This window comes from Haemaphysalis longicornis, unplaced genomic scaffold (genome assembly GCF_048455015.1).
Source record: "Haemaphysalis longicornis isolate Haplotype H1 unplaced genomic scaffold, Haemaphysalis longicornis Haplotype H1 scaffold_4, whole genome shotgun sequence".
NCBI lineage: Eukaryota > Metazoa > Arthropoda > Arachnida > Ixodida > Ixodidae > Haemaphysalis > Haemaphysalis longicornis.
In genome coordinates, this window is record NW_027526361.1 from 50,825,899 (window position 1) to 50,845,654 (window position 19,756).

Consider the following 19,756-nt stretch of genomic DNA (forward strand, 5'->3'; position numbering starts at 1 on the left):
TTGTTTCATGTCTTAAATAGAGGATGCCAGGGCTGAAGAATTAAGAGTGATCTTGCAAATCACGTGAATCCAAATATCCTAGATGTTAATACAAGATGCCACGAGCTAAAGCTAGGACAATGTTCTGTTTAATTTCTAGGTAACTTGAAGCAAGGCAGCTTTCTGATGTTTAGAAAGCCTGTTGTGGTTACAATTAGTGGCCTTTTTTATGGCACCCCTCTTCTATGTACAGCAAATACCACAAGTTTTCCAGCATTTTTTGAAGAATTCAGGTTGTGCAGCTGTAACTCGGCCTTTTGAAAGTATGCTAAAACAAAATGCAGTGTTTGGCCACTATGATGCATCTACACCAGCACAGAATTTTCTAGAATGGGGAACCTTAAGTGCTATGAATCATAACTTTATAACGGCATTCTTCCCCTCGTTTCTTACTGCTTTAGTGAACATGCATAACGTTTGTGGACAGTATCATTTTAATGCACAGACCTTAAAACGTACCACTTTTGGCCAGTAGTAATCTTAAGCATACAAAATTTCGTTATGCTGGGTTCATCATGGGCACATTACCAGTAAAATAGTTTGCAAGTAATCTCAAAATCATCTCAAGTTGCCTCTCAAAGTTGGCTTCTGTGAGCTTCCCTCTTTTCAGATGTCTAATTGCCAATTTCGTATTCGTTTTCGTCTTTCCACAAGGTGGAGAGGACATGGGGAAAAGATAGTCTGGAAAAAGGGGAAGCGCAAACTGTATGTCACCTTTAACGAGTGTTGCTGTAGGATAATTTTTATAAAAATAAGATAAAGTGACTCACGGTATTTTCTGTTACCGTCGCTCTGCAAAAGTATAACAGTGTAACAGGTACAAGTTCCTCTGACTTAAAAGTAACTAATTGCAGTTACGAGTTACTGAAAAAGGTAACTAGTTGCCATTAATGTGTTAATAGTGACTCAGCACTGCCCAAGAATGCTTTTAACTGCAACTTGAAAATGCTACGACACATTGGACAATTGCTTGTGGTGGATACGTCACTTTCTTCTGAACGTGTAAGTACATACAGAACACTGGTGCAAGCAAAGCGTGTGGTATTAAACTAGTGCAAGTTGTTTCATACAGCCTCACTTTCATTGGACCGTGAGGAATGGAGGGTCATGGCACTTTCTGCGCAAGTGAACGGACACGCTTGACGTTGAAGCAACCCTCACGGAGCAGGGTTGCTCAGGAAATTGCTGTTTATAATAGCCAAACTGCATTTTTGGTAGACTGCATGACTGATAACTACACTTCATCACTCTGAACCTGAATTTTCAAAGTACTGAGAGGCAACAAAATTTCATGAAAAGGTTTTGTTGTAATTGCCTCCCCCCAAAAAAGAAGCAATGCTTTGCAACATTAAACCAACCATAATTTACACTGGGAAGAGAAACCTCTCCTTGAGAGATGGGAACTATTGCAGGAAAATGGTAATCCAAGTTAAAATTATCCACAAGGTCATTTCCTCCCATGCATTTGGCCAAAACAAAGATGCACTGAGACATTAAGATGGCTGTGTCATGTCTCCACGCAATTTTGACCTTTAATTGCGAAATACCTGCACGCTTATTAGCAACTAAAATAAACAGCAGGCATACTCTTGTGAGTAATACATAAAAATTATTTAACACAGCCTAGTAAGAATACGATGCCCTCCAGTTCTCAAAGACGGGGTCCGGCACTGAGAACGTACATAAGATGTTTATTTTGTTTGTTTCTGAGGGAGTTGTGCATGTCTACCACCAGCGGAATGTAGCACACTTTATGAGACCAGGAGATTTAAATACACGACAATAGTCACCGAAGCACCAACCGTGCATGTGAGTGCTAGAGAAAGTCTGGCTCCCTCGTTGAAAGGAGCTCAACGAGAAAAAGGCAAACCCTGATAGCACTCCTAAAAAAAGAAGTGGCACCACCAGAAAGTATTTTCGATCACCTTTATTTCTACATCGCTACAAGCAGGTGGAAAACAATAAGAGGAAGCCGTGGCGGCAAACCTTCACCGAAATAAAAACAGCCAGGAGTACACATTCCAATAAAACTCTGCGAAAGCCCTCTTGACTGCTCAAAGCTGTGCATACCCATCGAAGTGAGCACTAAGGGGCAATGCTGTAAGCGGAGACAGATACAGTTGCCTACCTAATGTTGCAATTCAAGCTTGTTACAGATCAACGCTCTTCAACATTTACAGTACAAGTTTTTCTTCCAGAGCATGCCAACAGGACATTGTTCAGAACAGGTGGTGCAACACGCTACAACATCTAGACTGCATTTAGTTCTCTCGAATGCATGACCTCCAAGGAAACATGTGCTACAGTGTTAACTGATTGCTGATGCACATAAAAGCACACTATTGGCAGCACAGCCAGAGATATGGAGAGCCTTTAGAGCTTTCAAACCTTACTCTTGGCAGGTTGAGGGGAAGAAGTGGCATTAGGGTTTCTGCAACCGTGACAAAGTGCAGGGTTTAAAAATAAAGGTGAAGGAAGGCGTCATGATGCACAAATACAATGAACATCATTGCAGATCATATAAAGGACAGATAATTAGATGGTGGAAGGTTGAGACAACCTTGTGGCAACTTCAAAGAAAATGAAAATAGTGTTTAAATAGAGGCTCATACTTGCTACATAGGAACCTTTGTAACTGTAGTTGCAAGCATGAAGCTAATACAGAAACACCTCAAAATGGGTTAGTTTGACAGGACAGTCAAGTCAACACAAAAGACAACAGTTTTAACTGAGACTCTTACCGGTACCAAGGTATCTTTGTACCAGGAGTGACACACAGATTAATTTAAAGGATAGCCAACTCTGATAAAACATATAAAACTTCGATAAAACAAATACTTAAATAGACTACTTCCGGCAGCACGGGAATTTTTATATCAACCGTTACAAGCATAAAACCAATGGCAGGCATCCGACGCCTCAGAAATAAGTTTAGTCGAAAGAACACATGAAGGGACGTGCGGTCGGGGGACCCTCGACGGGGGCCTCTGCAGGCCAGCTCTCAGCGGTCGCACTGATGAGCTCTTCAATCACCTTCTGGATGTCTCCCGAGTGCTTCTTGAGGAGGACTGAGTTAAGCTGTCGGTTCCTGAAGCCCATCTCGAAGAGCTTGTTCTCCGTCGCCGCGTGAGTCGGTGGTGGCGCCCACTCTGGCGAGCTCATACGCTGTCGCTCTGGCTGCATCCCCGAGAAGACCGTCTTTGCCGTGTTGTAGACCGTCGCTGCAGCACTGAGGGCTCCGTTTACGAGGGCTTCCGGAAGCGCGTCTCCAACACCCTCCACTTTGTACGTCTTTCGTGTGGAAAACGCCGACTTAGTCGTCTTGCTGGCGCTGCCTTCGTCTTCCACGGTGGCTTCATTTTGTTTCTTCTTCTCTTTATCGTCACACGAATTCCCAGTATCAGCGGCGCTTGTTTGCGTCGCCGAAGAGTTGGACGTACTGGATTCAATCAGGGGATCCTGGAAACGACCCAGTGCGCACTCGGTGTCGTCTGTGTAGCCCTGGGGCGGTGCGACAGCAGGCGAGGGCATGCATTGCAGAGGGCCACAGAAGTGGCACTTCGCCGGCTTTGCTATCACCTCGCAGGAAGTGGCAGCACTTTGATCGGAGTCGCTTTTGTCGGTCACTGGCCGAGGCTCGGGGAGGTTGAACGGTATGTTGAGGTTGAAGCAGGAAGGCAAGGGCACAACTTCAAAGTCGCCGTCCGTGTCCACGCTGCTGAGGCTGAGCACACTGGCCGACTCTTCAGTGTCGTGGAGGATTGGCATATCCAAGATTGAGACATTTGACCCAAGCAGCCCAACATCGCTTTCCTCTGCCTCCTCTGGCTCAGGGGACTTGCGTGGGGTCACTGCAGCGGGAGTATTGAACGGAGTTGCAGTGTGTGAGACGATGTTTGCCTTGAGTCCGGTGGCAAAGTCCTCCGTCTTGAGGCCCGGCTGTTCGTGGCCAAAGTCCTCGTCTGCTCCAGCAACGACCTTGAGGCTGGACATGTGCTTCTGTTTGGGCTCAAGGGTCAGAGCAGGGTCGACGACCACGTTGCACCACAAGCGGTGGCCAAAGTAGCCGTGTGGACTGAACATCCTCCAGTGGGTCTGGTAGTGGCCGGGGTCAAGGGGTGCAGAGAACTGGACCTCAAGCATTCCTTCTTCGTTGGGCTGGAGCCGTGGAGCCTCGATGTCTGTGTCGTTAGGCATGAGGCCCAGGGTTCCCCAGCAGTACTTGAGGAGGATGCTCTCGTCCCAGGCCCGATTTCCGGAGTTGCGCACCTTCCAGCGCTTGGTGAAGCGTGTTCCGGGTTGTACGTGCGTCCAGTCGGGTATGGTGTCGTCGCAAACAAACTCAGAATCGTACGAGTCCGGGCTTAGATAGTTTTCTGTGCTCGACGCTGCCCCGGGGAGTCGGTAGATGTTGCTGTCTCTCAAGTTGTACTTCTCGAGCTTTTTCATCAGCTTCTGCATCTTCATCTCCTGCTTCATCTCGCGGATTGCCGAGGCTCGGTTCGGCGATCGAATGGGCCGAAAGGTGCTGCCGTTGCTCCGCTTGCGACGCGCGGCTTGCTGCAGGCCGGCAGGCTTGCGGATTTTCAGCATGGCGTGCGAGCTGTCGTGGACGCTTGGCAGCGATTCGCAAACTTCGCACAGATCGTAGTTGGGGCACACCCAGCACCTGTAGCGGACTCCCTGCACCTGGCAGCGGCAGTTGCCGCACGTCGGCGCGTCTGGGAACGCTTCCGCGGCGGCGGCTGCCGTCCACTTGTCGACCTTGCGCTCGTCGAGCCGCTTGAAAACCTCTGCCGTAACTTCATCCTTGAGCTCGTTACGAAGCGTACGCACAAAGTCGACGAACCAGGCAGGCGCGGCGGTGGCACTGTCACCTGCGTCGGATCGTAGCTGTGAGGACGCCTCCGACGCTGTGGCTCCGGCGCTGGGCTTAGCTTCGGACTCGGTCGACGCGTTGCTTCCGCCAACAAACACAAACTCACCCGAGTCGTTTCCGTGACGAGGGCTGGCTTGAACTTGCGAAGTTGCGCCAGCGGATGCTATTTCGTCTTCGGTCACTTGAATCTGAAGCACATTGCCTTTTTTCTCTGCAACGCGAAGCGCTGCCTGCATTTCGGGCTCCGAAGAAAGCAGCACCCTCTCGTTCTCGTCATCTGCGTACGTTATGCGAACGGCGGACTCGGTCGGGGACAAACCGCAGCCCTGCAGCAGCGAGTTTTGCACAGTGGTCCAATTCGAGTCACTCGGTAGGCGCAGCTGAAATCTCACGGGACGTGGCGTGAACTCGACGATGAAGCGAGTCTCGGCCATGTTTACATAATTTTCGTCGTCAACGAGTGCAGCTGATATGCGCATTTTCCCGTCCTCCTGCCCGGAGATCTTTGCAATGACGTCAGGGCAGCTGCTTGTCGCCAGGCGGCGCCGCAAAAAAAACAAAAGTTCCCGTTTAGTTTCGCTTTCGTCCTCTGGGCGCCGCCTTGCCATGCCGACGACGAAAGAACAGGGTGCGTCGATTCGCGCGCGTCCGCGGCACTGTCATCGAGGCACCCTAACGAAAAAAGAGATGGGTACGCATGGGGCGCAGGGGCATAGAGTTTAATACAATAATAAAATTATTATTGTATAAAACTCTATGCGCAGGGGGAGTAATCATACGGATGAGAATTCAGAACAGCGGGGGGAGGAAAAAATGGTGGAGAGAGACAGATTGGAATTTAAAACAGGGGGGAGCTAGGGGAAGGCAAATTTATTAGGTTAGCTATAAGTAGAACAAGCAAGTGGAATACGACAGGCAAGTCGGTTGCCGACAACCGACGTCCCGATTCAGAGAGAGAACCACTCATCATCATCATCATCAGAAGCTGCAAGAAGAATCGTGCATATGCTGCGTTCCAATTCGCAGACAGCTTGGTAGACAGTCTACGAAGAAGTCTAACTAGACGTCTAAAGGAATGAAATTGGAACGGCGCCTCGGTCGCAAACGCAACACCAGCGCAGACGACCAGCAGACGACAGCGTCGTTGCAGACATGGTGAGATGAGCAAGCCGCAAGTTTCGTAACTAATCTTACCGTTGTTATTATAAACGTTACGTAATTTAAAAACTAGGCAAAGTCACCTTCATGACTAGTAAATTTTACTAAATATTTAAATAAAGGAACAAGTGCTTTTCGTTCAACATAAAATCGCAAAAAGGTAGCGCTGGCGTCGCTTTTCAGTTTAGATGGGTGTCCCTATTCGCACGCCCCGTGGGAACAATTTTTATTTTTAGTTCGCACGCCGCGTGGGAACAATTTTTATTTTTAGTTCGCACGCCGCGTGCCAACAAAAAATAAAAATTGTTCGCACGCCTCTGAGCCTTCGCCTGCTTCGCGACCAGCGCTGCTTGCTCTGTCCCGTTCGAATCACTCCGCATACCTCAAGCTTAGCGTTGTCAAGCTGCCCGCATAGCTGTTGGCTAATCTGTGTTAGTAAGTAGCTCAATAGTTTGTTAGTTGCGGCAATAAATTTGATAAACACGTTGGTAAACACGTTGAATCAGCGGAGCCACACGTCGAGTTGTTCTTGGTTGAATGCTTGAATTGTGTTTCGGTGAGTTCAGCGTTGAAGCTGACTTATCTCCGCCGTTTACTTTTCTATTTTGTAATTCCGGTAGGCATTCTGATGTTGCTCCACCGGTAAAATATCTACCCCTGTAGTTTTTCTGGGTTTTATCATATGCGACCGATGAGCAGTTCTCGGAGAACCATCGTGTTCAGCGGTTGTGCTGCTCATTCAAATATGCATATTTCTAGAAATAGAGCGCTTGATACTTTATGTGAGTAATAGAGGTTAGAATTTGGCAGGTTGTTATCGCCAAGGAAGCAACGCTGTCACGTCATTGCGTTCAATATGGTAGAACCAACTGGAGCTAATGTATTTATACACAGCTAATACTTTATGCACAGGACCATTAGATTTGTAGATATCTACAGAGGGATAGGGGAACCTGTAAACCAGCAAGGGAGAGCGGGCCTGCACAGATTTTAGTGTAAGCATTATTAACTACAGGGACAATAAATGGTATATTGTCTTTAGCAGCAGAGAGCAAACAGGTTCGCGACGTGCATTTTATTTTTCCATCTTTGTTGAAATGTTTGAAATTGAGGGGCAGGCACACAGTTAAGTTTGGTTTCTCTAGTGTTCTTACCTTATTTGCATGTATTGCAAGTGCCTGGCGCAGAATTTTGATGCAATACTGCACTACAGCGCATTTTTTTTTTGTGCTACATGCACATTTGTGATGAGATGGTGAGGCAGGAAGTGCTGCAACAAATCCAGTGTAGTTACGACGTTAGGCCCCAGTGTTGTACCTGATGCTGCCGGTCGCACAACCTTCCATGTGTCTTCTAGGCGACGCCATAGAAGGGCAGTGCATAGGGTACCAGCAGCCAGATCTCATTGCAGTGTCCTACCCAATGTCTACACCTATCATTAGCGGGTGACCCAACTACAACGTGTCTATCAAACCAGTGAAGATTTGGCCCTTGCTCAAGCTTCACATTCATGATGATACTTCCTTGACAACGTTGACCAGCTGTACTGCACTGTCACTACCTTGTCAACTAGGGACAACTGCACCGCCCGAACTCTTCGAAGCCTTACCTTCTTCACCACAATGGGTGCACCCAAATCTCAGAAGGCTTCACCTTTCTATCGTTCCATGCTTTTAGGTATATAGCCCAATTACTTTTCTATTCTCCATTCTCAAGTTTTCACCTCCACATTGTTTCTAAAAAAACATTCAATTCTCAAAATTTTCTCTAATCGTAATTTTTTTTGCATTATGATTTGAAAAGATGGGTTTCAGCTTGGAATTAACTTTAAAAATGTGAAGAAAAAACTGCTGTGAAGGGCAGCTCTGCCTCAATGCCTGCCAGACACCAAACGAAAAGGGAGCAGTAGGTTTGCATTACTTATGCATAGTTACTCACAAGCATTACCCAGTGCATCATCATGATCATTGTCGCTCTTGCCATTGTCTGAAGCCATCGTGCAGTCACAGAGAAAGTCTGACTCGCTCTCGGAGACAAATTCGAGGTGTTAAGCAGACGTTGCTGCCCGAAGTATTGCAAAAAAGCTGTTTTTTTTTCTAGAGACAATTCCACCACCATCATTCCTTATGTTTGACACCATTTTTGTTACATTTGCCAAACAGGTTTTTTTTCCAAAGTTCTGAAGGGCCCTTGGTACTAGAACTGATTACTGACCATAAAATCACCTTTGGTGCCGAGAAGCACAGCATTGGCCCCAACGAGTGAGGCTCGCAATTAACTTACATGACTTCTTTAAAACTTATTCCTTTTAACTGCTTCTAGTGACAGCTGCAAGATAGCTGCAACAAGGGTTAGGTCACATGTGCTGCCTCACTGTGGGCAAATTGCACGAGGCCCAGCCCATGTTGGTTACACAGCAGCGCCTCGGAGAATTCATCCACAGTGTGTCGTCAGTTTCTGCAGCTGAGACTGCGCGTTTATGAGAACTTTATTAACCACTGCACATTACACCACTCAGGAAGCCAGCCCTGCGTTCCACACAGCACCATGTCGCCCACGGGGTCCAGTTCTGCAAGTGCCTTGCCATGGTGGAGCTGGTGAAGGGGGCAGAGCTGTTCCAGGATCTGGTCCACTGTGCCACGTCACAAATGTCAAGCTGGGCCAGAGGCTACTGCAGCTGAAGGCGGCAGTGTGGAAAGTAGGGAAAAGTGCTCCAAGTCCCATTGCTGAATGGATGGCCTACCAGCACACCGCGCTGCCTGCAGATGCCATGCCAACTGGCTGACAGGCAGAGATGAGCTGGATTGCGCATTGGCTTGGAGGTTTACCCACTCGTCGCAAGCTCTGGGGTACCTTCCAAGCTGTCCAGAGGCCTCAAAGCAACTGGAACCCACTGGAAGTGATGTGGTTGGCCCCAGTCATTTTGGATTGTTTGGGAGCAGCAATAAGTCTGTTTTGGAGAGAAAAAATAAGGGACCTGTAGCAGCCAAAGATTATTTTGAAGCAATAAAAACAACCCACAGGAACATTATATTACAGTCCAACCCACTTATAACATCATTGGACATAACAATGAAGTCACGGCACCATCAACTTCGCTATATGTTGTATGGTAAAATAAACTGCTTATTAATTACACTTATTCTTATTACTGCTTATAAAAATTAGCTTGACGGTACGAGCCTATGTACAATATAGTATTTGGAGATCTGTGAAAGATCATGGGTGCATTGTGTTTGTGACCAGGCTGCCATCCATTTTGCCCACCATTTCTCTGTTGCGATGCTGGGTTTCAGCCTACCGAGTCGAGCAGTGCTTTCACATTTATAGGGCACAGCAATGGAACACCAGACATCAGGGCCTGAATTCTCTAAAATTATGGCTGTAATTTTTAGGTAATGTGACATTAATGTGCATGTTTTCCTTGGTTTGGGAATCCTGTGGAGGAGCAGGAGAATCAGGGTGCATTGTTCTGCCTGTTGGTTTAAAGGCGAGTATACGTGCACAGTAGCAAGACGTACTGCGCGATTTCTACAATCTTCCACTCCTCTGCGGGACTTCCAACCAAGGCACACATGCATTTGTGCACCAATACCGCATCCCTTCAAAATGACGACCATCATTTTAGAGAATCTGGGGTCAGTTCAGCCACAGTCTAAGCCAGATAGCCGCTTAACATAAATGCACCAATTGAAAAAATCTCTCCTATTACCCGCTCAAAGACCAGAGGGCCCAGAACTCGGGCAACTGCAGCGTACAGTCAATCGGACTAAGATGGTCACTGATTGCCCATAGCTGCGTCTCCCACAGCACGTATTACTTCAATAAACGTTTACAACAACACCCTGTCTGTATGTCTAATCTTTGCCCCTAGAAATATATAGCTGCCCTTTATCTCTAAAGTCCAAGCTAAAGTGATGGTCACCATGCTGCAATGAGAAACTGAAGCCTGTTCTGAGCAGCTGTGCCGTCTCTCCAGTTGTTTTTCAGCAGCAAGGTTGAGCGGAAGGAATGACCCAAAGACAAAATGCCACCTCTGCTGAAACATCTCACCTCAAAGATATTTTTAAACACTCAGTAGCTTCTTGTGAATGAATTAATTGAGGGCGCTGAATTAGCTCTGCTTTTCATAAAACGAGCCAAAACGATGGCCCTCGTGCCTTTGCTGAAGCAAACGTCGACAGGGACAGCCTGCATGTGAAGGAAATTCAACCATGGTGAAGAACAGCAGCCTAATGAATTTATATATATGCCTTACACAAGAAAACGAAAATCTGCAAAGGGAAAAAAATATGAGCGCCCATATACAAAATGTTCAGCTAGCAACAGGGTCAGAAACACCGATCTTTCACCTAAAATGTGCATGCATGCAGGGCAACAATAAGAGTACTTAATGTAGGAAATTAGCAGGTCAAGTAGTGGAAAAGCTCTTGCAAGTTGATCTTTGTGTCAGTAGGTGGGAGGGGCAGAAAATTAAACACTTTCTAAAGGTACAGCAGACATGCCCACAAAATTTCTTAAGGATATGTCAGACATACCCAGCTTTCTCACTCAAAATTCCGACCTCTTTTAGGAACCTAGCAAAACGACTTCAAGAAAGTGATATTTGGCATAAAGCAAGAAGTCAACGTGAAGATGAAAACAGTAAAATAATTTTCCTAGATTCTGAATATTTTTTGTGTAATTCGATGTCAAATCTTACTCCCCATGCATTTCTATGGGATAGTTTCCATGGCTCAGGAACCTAGTCGCGCAACGTGCGAGACTTGAAACTGTGCACAAAGCAAGTTTTCACCCCCCATATTAGCTGCGCAAAAAAATTTTACATTTCGCTAAATAGCTACAGAGTAATCACTGTTGAAAGGACTGCCATGAGCGGGAAAGCTGCACGCAAAACTTTTTAAAGGTAGTTTGGAGCACTAGGTTGAACTCGGATGGATTCGCATCTTCACAAGTTTTCCTTTAGTGTGTGCGTGCCCATGGATAGCATTTTGTAATAGCTATACTTAATGCTCGCTTTACAATTCCCGTAGTGAGAGCAGTCGGTCTTGATTTTTACACAACTGGCCAAACCGCTATTGCTCACTGAAGCTAAGGCTGACGTAGCCATCGCAAGAGTTACGTCCAATCATCTGTTTTATTAATAACAGTGGCTCAGGCTAGTCAGAGAATGGAAGCGGTTTGGCCAGTTGGGTAAAATCATGGCAGACAGCTCTCGCTTTGTATTGTGAAATGGGCTTAGGGTAGCAGCTCAGAGTACCACCCGGATTAAGCCAGTGTTAGTTCAATCATCAGTAATAACAATGATTAATAATTAACAGGGACTCTGGCTAGTCAGTGAAGATACGCATTTTGGCAGTTTGAGTGAATATCAAGAAAAACTGCTGTTGCTGCATGTTGTGAAGCGGGCATGGGGTAGCGGCTTGGAGTTCCGTTTGGACTGAGCTAGAATTAGTCCAATCATTTTTACAGTTGAACCTCATTATAATGAACACTGATATACCAAATTATCGGCTATAACGAACTAAATACAAACTTTGGTTGGTCACGCATCATTTCAGTGCCGGAAAGTGGAACTGCAAGAGCTGCACGCGATATCGGCTGTAATGAAGAAAAAAACTCCTGACACCCAAAACGGCAGAAGTAGAAAAGGCCCTTTGTGCGTGGTCACTGCGGAAACCTTTATCCTGTTTGGTGCTATGAAAAGCCACCGTACAAAGATCACATCCTTCTTCAAATATATAATAATGCAGGCCTGTTCTGTCAAATGAACTTTGCCGTTGTAATTTCACGTTCTCATGTTTGGTTCCTATCGGGTACAACAAACTAATTTACTGCCGCGAAACTACTTTCTTATAATGAGGTTCGACTATAATTATTAGTATTGAATAATAATTAGCAGTGATTATAGCTTGTCAGTGCGCCAAAAGGGCTTGGCCGGTTGAGTAAAAGCAAGAAAGACTGCTCCCACCATGAGTTGCGTTTCCCCTAGACAGAACTTTACTGACAGCTGGCGTTCTGTCTGGACAGAACTGTATGGAAAGCATCGAACTGTACCAGATGATCACGTGGCATTAGAACAATTATGACCAGGCCGGTGTCTCAAGTGGCTTAAAGCTCCTGGATCAGCTCGCTAAGGTGGCAAACAATTAGTGGTTGATAATCGAAGAGGTCGAGAGCAGTCCAGTGCGCCAACATACCTTTAAAAAATTTAGCCGATCCGTACAGCGTATTGCTAAGCAATTTTGCGGATACGTCCGAGTACCTTTAGATACAGAAAAAACTAAAAGGAGTGATAATAGAGTCCGCTAATCAGTACAAACAGCATTCAGTGTTGTGCTCATGCGCATATTTGCAGACCAGCCCGCAGGTAGTTTTGAGAGGAGAGAGGAAGTGCGCTTGACTAGGGTCCCATCCTGCAGAGCTATCAAAAAGTTTGTTTTTACGCAATGATATCTAGTTATAATACTGCCCTCGAATGAGAAACATACAGGGTGTTGCAGTATACAGACTGTTTACATGCTGCAACACCCTGCAACATACATGAAAGGGTTGCAGCACACATAAAAAAAATGGTTCAGCAAAACCATCCTTGCACATTTTCCACTAATGTCACATTTCAATAATATATGCTGTTGGGCTCGATGGTGCATATTGCCTGATAAAAAAAACACGACACAAAAACAATAGCATTTCAGATCACAACAACCACGAAGCGATCACATTTCAGATAGCAACAGGACCACTTGGCGCCGAAAAGGCACTTTTGAAAGTGCAGCGAGGATGATGAAGGCCAGACATCAGTATGCTCGAAACGCTCGAAAGTGGCCATTTTAAGTTGTTCTTTTACTTCCTTTTTTTTTACTGTCTCACTTTCCTCCAATGCCAATGACGCATTTTTAGGAGGCGTTGATATAACTTGCGTAGGCAGCCGATTTGCCCACCGCGTCAAGCTGGCACATGCGCAGAGAAAACGGCACTCCCTGGGCACGTAACACGAACGCACACTTGAAACGACGCAAACCTTCGCGGGACAACAAACGCCAGTACCGTTCGCCGTCGTCACAAATTCACCCGCCAAACTGAGACAGATCTCTGAGCACTGCTTGAATATATCACAGGTAGCGTTGCAATACAGTCACAAAGGCGCCGATACAATTAACTAATACTTACACATTGAGGGTCAACTACGAATAATTCTTCTTTTCTGCACCTGTAGCAGCACAAACACGAGGCCTCCCACACTTCCACAGAGTCGTCAGCTGAACCGCTGAACGGCTGGTGAACAGTGGTGAACTGGCGGGATGGCTGGACGTGTATTCCTCCTCTCCCTTTCAGTTGCGTGCGAACTAGAAATAAAAATTGTTGGCACGCGGCGTGCGAACTAAAAATAAAAATTGTTCCCACGCGGCGTGCGAACTAAAAATAAAAATTGTTCCCACGGGGGGTGCGAATAGGGACACCCAGTTTAGATAGGAAGGTAGCCTGCATCGTTGCTGACTTCGATGCTGTCTCCTCGAAGCAGTCTTCGTTGACTGCTTCGTTCGAATTGGAACGGGGCTTAACATGGCGTACTGTCCGCGAAGACGGCAACGAAGCTGTCTAAACGGTAAATTGGAACGCACCCATAGTATTCGCCCCGAGCGCGAACACAGTCGGCCCCTGGCGGCGGCGGGACGAACCGCTCCTAGTGTGGATGGCGCTCTCGCGTCGTCTGCTTTTTCACGTTGCGTGCGGCGCAAGACGCGTGCTGTACGCGACAAAACAACCAATATGTGTGCTCGTTTGGCAGTAAGCAATGACAGTTACCTCTGCTTGCGCATTTCCTCTAGAAACGCAATAATCAGCGGCCGTTGCGGGTTAATGCGCTGGTTTAATTCCACGAAACATCTTCGCCCTGGTCACCGCTTGAGTGTGAAACGTGTTATAAACATTGCTTCCACACATTGCATTTTTCGTATTGTTGAGTGCAGTCGTCTACCGTTTCGGGAACGTCGAAGGGTGCTTTTTGAAGGTGGCTGGCGTGGTGATTATTTAAAGGATAAAAGTTTAGTACGCGAAACGGGTCAGAAGCGACAAGACCTGTGCATACGCGTGCAAATTCCAAACCCTTGTAAAATTGCGCTGTGTCCTTATAGAAAGAAGAAACAAACAAAAACATTTACACTGCACTCAACCCGTGCGCTATCGCCCATACATTACCGGACACGTATTTCACACCCGCAAGCGCCTGTGCGATCGAATTCTTCCCGTACCTTTTTCTAACATAAATACCATTTTTGGACAGTCGTTGTTTATACTGAGGAGGAGGAATAAACATTTATTCAACTGTATCGAGTTGCTAATTTTACGTATTATTTAAAATACGTTTCTATGGATGCGCAAGAGTATTTAGGGGGGATTTTTCGGTAAAATTAAGCAGTTGTGAGTAACTGTATCGAGTTGCTAATTTTACGTATTATTTAAAATACGTTTCTATGGATGCGCAAGAGTATTTAGGGGGGATTTTTCGGTAAAATTAAGCAGTTGTGAGTTTGCGTCTGTCATGTGGCATTTCGTGTGTCATTTTCATATATATCATTTTCAAATCCGACATGAATCCCCTTGTCCAGAAACTTGTCTCACTCAGCATAACCAAATGCCCAATATGGTCACGTCTTAACCTCTTAAAGTGGACCTACGTTTAAAGAAAGAGGAGAAACGCGTAATATAATGCACGTTGTTGCCCACATGTGTGAGGGGTGTGTGCCATGACTCGCTCTTTTTTTTTTAATTTTTTCCCACAATGCTTGCTTTCAATACAATTTTGAAAAAAAAAGTGAGCCACAATTCCTGGACAATCCCGGACCAAAGGGGGGTTAATCAGTTTTGAAAATACGTACTGCTTTTTCACCGCTACAGAACACGAGGCCTATAGTGTAGTTTCGATTGTAAGTAATACTGGTAACCGTAGTTTGGATTTTGGATTTTCGCGTTACATGCGTTCTCTTCTCGCTGCTCTTGCAACGTTGGCAGGACCCCCCCCCCCTTACCGAAAAAGACTAAATGCACAGAATTTCATTTTTTAACCAATCCTCCAGAATTAAATGCCAAGACAAAGGCGATATTCAGTTTACAAAACGAAGCAGTTACCGGGAACCCGTTGCGCTGATTCACAACGAGAAATAAAAAGGAAATGTTTTACTACATCTGCAACAGCGCAACTTCATTTATTGCCATCTTTAGTGTTCGTAAGCGACCTTATACGCAAGAATGCAAACACATCTCGCTGTTGCAGACACCTGTTCGATTTTAAAAGGAACGCAAATGGTCAACAGAGCAGCCGTAACAGAAAATTTGTGCTCACTGTGAGGTCCCAGAAGCTTGGTTTGCACACTGTAAACCTGCTTGTCACTTTGCGAAAACCTAGCCAAACATGAGATGTTGATTGTACTGCGTGCGTTGAGAATTCAATTCGCAAGTTCACTTGCGACGAAAGCCGTAAATAAGTGATCCGAAACCGTTATTCATCAAAGCTTCTTTGGCCAGCTTTGGCGCCACAAAAGGACCGAAACAAGCAAAATAGCAATGAAGGGCGCTAGAAGAATGCAAATTTATTGATTGCTACTGGTTGATTGCTGCTGTAATTGTTACAATTGCTTTGTACTTGCATTTAAATTTATTTCTATTGCTTATTTGTAGTTCAAGTTTTACGGCGATCGCAGTCATCGCAGTCATGGAGGAAGAAAAAGTCGCTTCCGGTAGACACTCCTTGGATAGTCGACACTTCCGGTGGGCACCGGCGCCAAGCGCGAAATCGGTAAGTTGAGCTGTAAAGGTATAGTGCCTGGAATAGTATATTCTAGGCACTATATGCATAGAGTCAGTATATAGTGTACTAGTACACTACAGTCAGTAGTATCAGAGGAGGAGGAGGAGGAGGATAAACATCTTTATTGTGTAGTAAATTTGTATGGTGTCTTCAGGAGGTGGAGTCCTCAGTCCAGGACCTCATATGCTTTACCAGCCGCTACAGCCCGCTCCACCAGTCGAAGCTGGTCGGACAGGCAATGAGCTGGACAGGGCGCGCCTCCAGAGCTCGAGAGAGTTGTACGCATTCGGTTTGGGGAGAGGGTGGGAGGGGCATCCACCAACCATGAGGAAAAGAGTACAGTCTGCTCCACAGAAGGGGCAGCTAGGGGACGTAATTTGTTCGGAGTAGTGGCAGACTTTTTTTTTGGTGGGGAAGGTGTTTGTTTGCAAAGCACGGTAGGGGTGTGCCTGATATAGACAGGATAGATAGGTGTCGGCGGGGTGGGGGAAGGGTGCGTCGGGCCAGGCGTAGATGTTGGATCATTCCTCTGTATGCCAGAAGGGACCAAGGCGGCGTCTTCACTCCTCGTGCGGCGTGTCATTTCTCGCGCAAGGTCGTGGGCCGTCTCGTTCCCTCTCACTCCCAGATGGGCTGGAGTCCATACGATCTGGATCTGTCGCTGCGGGCGGTGGCGTAGTAGTAGTATTTGCGCGGGCCGTAGCGTGCACCGTTCCGGTCGGGAAGTGCCGGCAGGCCTGTTGGCTGTCCGCCACTACAGTAGTAGCCTTGGTTGAGGAGATGACAAGCGCGATTGCCGCCTGTTCAGCTTCAGCTGGTGAGCGTGTTTTTATAGAGGCAGTGATAGTCGGTCCTCGTTGGGTTGGGCTTACTGCCAGGGCGAACGCTGGGTAGGAGGGGTATGCCGCCGCGTCTGTGAAGACGGCATCAGCATCTTGACTGTACTGCCGTGAGATGGCCTCCGCGCGAGCCTTGCGTCGTCCACTGTGGTGTTCCGGGTGCATGTTACGCGGTAACGGTCGGACTTGAATGCATTCGTGAGTATGTCGGGGTAGGGGCTCTGGAAGTGGGTCGTTGTAGCCTGGTGTATTTATTCCCAATTCTGACAGGACACGGCGGCCAGCCTTGGTGAGAGAGAGCCGTTAGTATTGCTGTAGCAGATGTCCTTAAACTAGTTCCGACGACGTATTATGGATGCCGAGTTGAAGGAGGAGCGAGGTGGATGTGTTCGGGGGAAGGCACAGTGCGCGCTTGTATGATCTTCGGATTATTGTATTCACACATTCTTCTTCGTGCTTGTTGAGCAGAGCCTATGGGACTGCGTAAGTGATGCGGGAAATAAGGAAGGCCTGCACGAGACGTAGCGCCGCATGCTCCCCAAAGCCGCGCCTCTTCGTGATGATCCTGCGCAGCATATGAGACCCCTGGTCCGTAGTGTGTTTTAGGAGAGTTACGAGAGTGGAGTTTCGTTTGTCGTGCTGGAAGATCATTCCAAGGATCTTGATTTCAGGTGTGGGGCGAATAGTGTGGCCCTGTAGGTGTATTTCGATCAGTGGGAGTGGGTCCCGTTTGGGTCTCCCTGGTTGGACCACGAGGAGTTCCGACTTTTGCGGGGCGCAAGAGAGTCCGCAGTGTTTGGCGCACTCAGTGACCACATTGGCCGCTTCTTGAAGGCGAGCTTCCATGTCCCCCCATGAGCCTGTGCCTGTCCAGACTGTCACATCGTCGGCATAGATACCATGCTTAATTTTTGGAAGAGCCGCAAGGCGTTGTGGCAGTTTGATTAGGGCGATATTAAAGAGCATTGGTGAGAGCACTGCTCCTTGTGGAGTGCCTCTGCTCGCCAGGTTGATGGGGTGGGACTTTGCTTCACCGACGTGGATCACCGCTTGCCTGTTTGTGAGGAAGTTTCGCACGTATGCATACGTGCGTTCCCCGCAAGGCAGCTCTCGCAGGTGGGCCAAAATGACTGAGTGAGACAGATTGTCAAATGCCCCCTTGAAGTCCAATGCCAGCATCGCTGTGGGGGAGTGCCGGGTGGCCGGGGTCATGACCTGTTCTTTGATCTGGAGGAGGATGTCCTGGGTGGCGAGGTGAGGTCTGAAGCCAAACATAGAGGCCGGCATGAGATCCCGATCGTCTATGTGACGCTGGAGGCGAGCGAGGGCGATATTCTCCACGAGTTTTCCGACACAGGATGTTAACGAGATAGGTCGGAGGTTGTCAACAGAGGGGGGCTTGTTCGATTTTGGAATGAGGTGAACGTTGGCGAGCTTCCATTCGGCAGGAATGTTGGCCTCTCGCCACACTCTATTGAGGCACGCGGTGAGGGAGACGAGGGAGTCGTCATCGAGGTTGGCTAGTAGCCTGTTGGAAACTCCATCGGGACACGGTGCAGTGTTTTTCCGTAAGCGAGCCAGTGCCGCTCGTACCTCCGAAATGAGGATATCTTGGTCCAGTGTGGGGTTTGGCTCGCCATCGTAGTCTATGTGGCGCTGTTGAGGACCAGGTGGGAAGAATTTTGCCTCAAGGTTCGTCAAAAGTGTGTATGTTGAGTGCTTGTGCAGGAGGACCCGTAGTTGGTTCAGTGAAGTTGTCTTCGAGGTAGAGGGGTCCAGGAGGAAGCGAAGAATTTGCCAGGTTTTTGACGTGCTCACATGATTACCCATGGCGTCACAAAGGGAGAGCCAACTCTCACGGCAAAGTTCATGTGCGTATTTTGCCGCCTTTTCAGTGAGCTGCGCAATGCGCTTGCGGAGTTTTCTATTGCTTCCCATTCTAGCTTCCCATATGTGTAGAAGGTGTGTGTCCACGCAGGGATTGTCGGTACTTGTATGTAACTTAGTAGTACAAGCGGCCCGGTCCTGAATAAGTTGGGTTATCCACGCGGAATACTGGTCTTCCTCCATCGGATCTGGGATGTCCTCTGTATGCCGTGATGACCTCATTTTCCTAAAACCAACTAAAACCAACCAGGCACGTCCCACTGTGCGGACCAGCTCAGGGCCTGAAATGACATTTTCAATAATAGAATGATCACTGCCAAGTGCCTCTTGCTTGTTTCGCCATACGCACGTCACCTGCTTGTTGCTCAGGGAAAGGTCTGGCGTTGTATCACGGCAGGTGCTTGTGCCCGTGCGAGTGGGTATGTTGAGCTCGTTAAGTATCACCCACGCTTTCTCGTCTATATACTTGTGAAGGTAGTTGCCCCTTGGATTCGCGTAAGCGTAACCCCAAAGCGGGTGCGCCGCGTTGAAGTCTCCACTGACGATAAGCTGATGCCTGCCTGCTTTCTTTCTAGCCACTTCTAGCGTGTCATTTAGGGCCTGTGGGGAACATTTGGGTCTGCAGTATACGTTGAGATGGAAGATGGGTAAGGAGTTCTTTGAGCCCTTGGCGGGCAGTAGTTCTAGGAGTATGCCTGGGGCTCCTGCAAGGGGTAGGGTGTGCTGTATAGCGGTGACTGACCTGGGTACCAGCGTGTGTAACACTCGAGTGCCATCAGCATGAAAGGTGGCATATCCAGGTAGCGAAGCGTATGAGTTGGTTTCTTGTAAGGCGATAACGTGCGGGGTTTTTTTTTTTTTTTGAGTTGTTATATACTGGATAAGTTCTGAGCGTTTTTCGCGGAAACCGCGGCAGTTCCACTGCCAAACTACTGTTTCGCCGCGGTTCCGTCTATCCTTATTAGGAGGACCCATCTTCTTCGTTCTTCCATGGCGTCTTTGAGTGGAGGAGGAAGGGAGTTAGTGACGCGAGTGCATTGTCTGGGAGAAGCTTCAATTTTCGCGAGTCGTTCCTCGAAATTGGCATGCATATCTTTGAGGGCTTGCATGGCCTGATTGAGTTGCTCCGTAATCATTTGTTGC

The 19,756-nt window shown here is 47.4% G+C and overlaps 1 protein-coding gene and 1 long non-coding RNA gene across 2 annotated transcripts; one reads left to right on the top strand and one right to left on the bottom strand.

Annotated features, from left to right (window-relative positions):
* Positions 1-1,951: 1,951 nt before the first annotated feature.
* LOC144178672 (next to BRCA1 gene 1 protein-like) lies at positions 1,952-5,446 on the bottom strand. Its single transcript, XM_077706679.1, has one exon. The coding sequence runs from the start codon at positions 5,395-5,397 to the stop codon at positions 2,971-2,973; it is 2,427 nt and encodes an 808-aa protein (XP_077562805.1). The 5' UTR covers positions 5,398-5,446; the 3' UTR covers positions 1,952-2,970.
* Positions 5,447-6,403: 957 nt separating this feature from the next.
* On the top strand, positions 6,404-9,919 carry LOC144178674 (uncharacterized). Its single transcript, XR_013324043.1, has 2 exons — positions 6,404-6,632; positions 8,595-9,919. It is a non-coding gene; the product is annotated as an uncharacterized LOC144178674 (long non-coding RNA).
* Positions 9,920-19,756: the final 9,837 nt, after the last annotated feature.

Excerpts from the sequence above, each read along its gene's own strand:
- LOC144178672 (XM_077706679.1), bottom strand. The coding sequence starts at position 5,397 with ATGCGCATATCAGCTGCACTCGTTGACGACGAAAATTATGTAAACATG.